The following is a 4,539-nucleotide window of genomic DNA, read 5'->3' as shown; positions in this document are numbered from 1 at the left end:
ACATAACATTTGGCAGTTGAGTTATTCCTTAAGTTCCAAAGTGATGAGGAGTCCAACAATGATTGCGAGTTGCCTGACGCGTACAACACGACATTGCTTGTGGCTTTCACGGAAATGCTCAGCACCATGGAACGCCACTTTTGGGCTCGGGAAACAAGCACTGAGTGGTGGGATCATAGCGTCATGGAAGTCTAGGATGACAAGCAGTGGCTGCAGAACTTTCGGATGAGAAAAGCCACTTTCATGGGACTGTGTGAGGAGCTCTCCCCCACCCTGCGGCGCAAGGACACAAGATTGAGAGCTGCCCTGTCAGTAGAGAAGAGGGTGGCTATTGCAATCTGGAAGCTGTCAACTCCAGACAGCTACCTATCAGTTGGGAACCAGTTTGGAGTGGGAAAGTCGACCGTTGGAGTCATTTTGATGCAAGTTTGCAGGGCCATTAATCGCATCCTGCTAAGAAGAACTGTGACTCTGGGGAATGTGCAGGACATTCTGGATGGCTTTGCACAAATGGGTTTACCCTAATTGTGGAGGGGCGATAGATGGGGACGCATTATTTCCTATTCTGGCACCACCACATTAGCATCGAAGTACGTTAATCAGAAGAGTATTTTCTCTAGGTTTCCAGGCGCTTTGTGGATCACCGTGGGTTTTTCATTGACATTAACACAGGCTGGCCTGAAAGGTTGCTTGATGCACACATCTTTTCGTAACACTGGCCTGTTCAGGAAGCTGGCAGGCAAGGGACTTTCCCCAGACCAGGAAGATCACAGTTGGGGACGTTGAAAATGCCCATTTGTGATCCTTGGAGACCCCGTTACCCGTAATCCTTGGCTCATGAAACCGTATACAGGGAAGCTTGACAGAGCAAGGACCGGTTTCAACTATAGCTGAGCGGGCTGCTCTGATGACTGTGGAGTGTGCTTTTGGCCATTTAAAAGGGCGCTTGGTTGATCTCTGTATGGGAAGCTAGACTTGGGCGGAAGCAGCATCCTTGCGGTTTATACCGCGTGCTGTACCTCCATAATATTTGTGGTAAGGGAAGGTGGAAATATTTTCAGTCAGGCATGGACCTCTGAGGTTTCAGGCCTGTGGCTGAATTTGCACAGCCAGAGAGCAGGGCATACTAGGAGAGGCCCAGCACAGGGCTTCAAGGATCAGGGAGTGCCTTGAGGGAGGAATTTGGAGGCTAAAACCAACAGTAATGTTTTGTCCCTTGCACAGGAGTGAAAAGTGCAGTGGCTACAATGTTAGTAGGGAATCTGTTTTTCCTTAAAGGTGATTTTGCAGTGCCTGTTTCTTTCCTGTGGCATAGTATCTTTGACTTTCCTGCCAATAATAAAGACTGTTTTCAAAGCCAAGAATTCATTTATTGAAAAAAGAAAATAACTTTATTGACAGACACCCAACATTTTTGGGAAATAAAAGGGCAGGGGATGGAGTGTGGGGAACTGTACAGTCAGAGTTTTGAATATTTCCTGTCTGGAATGCTGCTGCAATCACTGTGCACTCAGGATGCCCTGTACTTGTATGGTGATGGGGGTGAGTGCAGAGGGTAAGGATCGTAGTTCTCAGGGCTGGTTTGGTGAAGTACAGGTGTTGGAGGCAGCTGGTGGTGGTAAGAACCTGGATGCTGGGGAAGCGGGTTTTGAGCTGACATTGGGGCGCAAGGGAAAGAGCTTTGGGACGGGGGAGGGCGTAGGGGGGCGGCCCGGTAGTGCTCTGCCTGCATGGCTACAAGCTCCTGGATAGAGTCTGCTTGGTGTGCCAGGATGCTTATCAGCTGCTTTGTGCTTTTCTTCCTGGCCGCTGCGTTTCTCTGGCGGATCCTGTTTTCCCTTTCCCTCCAGTCTTGCAGTTTTTTATTCTCTCTGGCAGAGTGATCCATAACTGCTTGCAGCAGGTCATTTTGGCTTTTTCGCAGCTTCTTCCGCAGGTTTTGGAGTCTTTGAGCTGCTGTTAACACAGGCAGCTGAGAACTCAAGGTTGCTTGTGGAAAGGAAAAAAAGGCAACAGTTAACAGAGGCAGCATTGTTTATATCTCAGACAGTTATTCCCAGACAGCAAAAGAGTTTACCGTTTTCACTTTAGCATAATTTTCCCATACCAAAGAGAGCACACATAACCCACAGGAGCCCTGAAATGGTGAGTAAGGGGGACTGATTGCTTCAGGGCTGTGCAGGGGTTCCTGTGCATTGGGGAAAGCAAACAGCTGCAGGGGGCACCTACGCTGAACACTCTCCCAACATTTTCCACAGAAGTTAATCCTGGAAGCTATCTCGCTGCTGCGGGTCACCTGGAAAGAGCAGGAGGGTCTTCTACAGCAATGCGGATTCCGCCCTGGCCCCTATGCAGCTTGCCTGTGTGCAGCAATGGTCCCCGCACCCCTTGCAGCACAGTGGCTCGGATGCGTTAGCCTGACTGGGGCAAGGACCACGGTGGCTCTCCCTATAAACTTGTGCAAGCGCATTGCCCACGCTCTGGCTGAAACTTTTGAAGAGATTACCAAAGCCGATTACCGCAACGTGATAGACCACATCAATGGGCTATTCCACATCTAGGCATGCATGCATGCAGCCCTAACCCTCCCTCCTCTCCCGAAACATTTCCATCCTGAAAATAAAAGCTGCTTACCAGGAACCCGCTCCTCTACTTGTTCTTCACCAAGTACCGGCTGCTGCGACTGGCTACCTTCCTCCTGGCTTGAGAAGAGCTCCAGGCTGCATGCCTCCTGGGACTCCGGGGTGTCTCCCGCCACTCCAGTACCCTCGCTCTCGGTTTCCTCCTCCTCCTCCACCTCCAACTCGCCCCCCCGCTCTGAAGTGTCCATCGTGGTCCTCGGATTGGCGGTTGGGTCACCCCCAAGTATCGCGTCCAGCTCTTTGTAAAAATGGCAGGTCGTGGGGGCAGCACCAGAGCAGTGGTTTCCCTCACGGATTTTGCAATAGGCACTTTGATCCTGCACTGCACCACGTCCCGGTCATGGCCCCTTTCCAGCATGACCCTTGATATCTACCCATAGGTATCGTAATTCCTACGGCTGGAGCACAGCTGTGACTGCACAGCTTCCTCCCTGCAAACACTGATGAGGGAAAACTCGCCATTGCTCCATGCTGGGGCTCGTTTGGCGCGTGGTGGGCATGGCCAGCAACTCGGCCATCTCCATTGCTGGGGCTCGTGGCGTAGTGAGGTCACCGAAGATCACTGATTGCATCCACACCTGCTGAGCAAACAGGAAGGGGGAAAATCCTGGCTTAAAGGCCGCAGCCCCTAGTGATTATGTGCTGGCATCTCCTCTACCTCCGAATACCTCTGGAGGCCAATAACAGCGCTTTTGGTGGCCACACTGGCAGAGCAGCGCTGCATCACCAGCGCTGCAATCGTTATTCCCCAGGCAAAGGTGGAGTACATGCAGCGCTGTAGCCAGGGAGATACAGCGCTGTATGTGCCTTGCAAGTGTGGATGGTGAGTGAGTTGCAGCGCTGTAAAGCCACCACCAGCGCTGCAACTCTCCAGTGTAGCCAAGGCCTCACTCTCTTGCTCACTCTCTTCTTTCTCCTCCTGACTCTCTGCTCTTCAGTTGCTGGTTTACCAGGACTCCTCACATTTTGCAACACTGGAGATTGCATTTGGTTGTCTGCTATGTTTTGCATCCCCTGTGATAGAGGCTATTGTTGTGGGTCTCTACCTGGCGAGCCCTACAACAGAAACCCTTCCTCACCCTGCTGGCTGGCAGCTCTCTGCAGGGCCAGTGCTTTCATTTCGGCAACTTAGGCAGTCGCCTACGGCGCCAGCATTATGGGGGGGCGGCATTTTGCTGGGAGGGCAGCAGGCAGCTCCGGTGGAGCTGCCGCAGTCATACCTGCGGAGGGTCTACTGGTCCCACGGCTCCGGTGGACCTACTGCAGGCATTTCTGCGGACGGTCCGCTGGTCCCGCGGCTCCGGTGGACCTACTGCAGGCATTTCTGCGGACCAGGGTTTCTGGCGCCGGTCCTGGCTCTCTGTAGGAGACAGTAAGAACAGGGATAAATGAAACCAGACAATCAAATTCCCTTGATAAAATCATGCCTGAAGCTGCTTACAAGCTAGAAGCAGCAAGTAAGGAACAGGGCATTGTGGGAGGGGAGTGATTAGAGTGAGCGTACTCTCTGTGACCTCTTTTATGGGTGCTGGCAATCCATCTCCTTCTTGTGCCACACCAGGAACCGTGTCCACGGTGACACCTCCCCTCCGGAAGACTTGAACTCTGCCTCCATCACTTTCCTTTGACTTCTCAACTCGGAAATAATCTTGAGCTAGTGGCTTTGAGCCAGACCAAGAGAAAAGCAGCTTTATGAATCTTTATTCTTTTGGAGCTGCCATTCACTGCCTTGGTGTCTTTGAGCAACTCCTAGAGGGACTGTATCAGAGACCCCAGAAGGAGTTAAAGTAAACTGGAACATTAGAGAGTGACCTTTTTATTCAAAAGATGTCTCCCCTTTGTGTATAGTCAGATCTGCTGAGTTTAGTGACACAAAGAACTTTGTTGTTATTAGCCC

At 51.6% G+C, this 4,539-nt stretch overlaps 1 protein-coding gene across 1 annotated transcript; it reads right to left on the bottom strand.

The window, feature by feature from the left end:
- Positions 1-1,510: 1,510 nt before the first annotated feature.
- On the bottom strand, positions 1,511-2,928 carry LOC142046085 (uncharacterized). Its single transcript, XM_075061502.1, has 2 exons — positions 2,635-2,928; positions 1,511-1,989 (listed from the first exon to the last, which is right to left on the bottom strand). The coding sequence occupies exons 1-2, from the start codon at positions 2,828-2,830 to the stop codon at positions 1,511-1,513; spliced, it is 675 nt and encodes a 224-aa protein (XP_074917603.1). The 5' UTR covers positions 2,831-2,928.
- Between the last annotated feature and the right edge of the window lie 1,611 nt (positions 2,929-4,539).

Source organism: Chelonoidis abingdonii, chromosome 1 (genome assembly GCF_003597395.2).
Source record: "Chelonoidis abingdonii isolate Lonesome George chromosome 1, CheloAbing_2.0, whole genome shotgun sequence".
NCBI lineage: Eukaryota > Metazoa > Chordata > Testudines > Testudinidae > Chelonoidis > Chelonoidis abingdonii.
The sequence above is the reverse complement of the archived record's forward strand: the minus strand, read 5'-3'. Positions and strand labels throughout refer to the sequence as shown.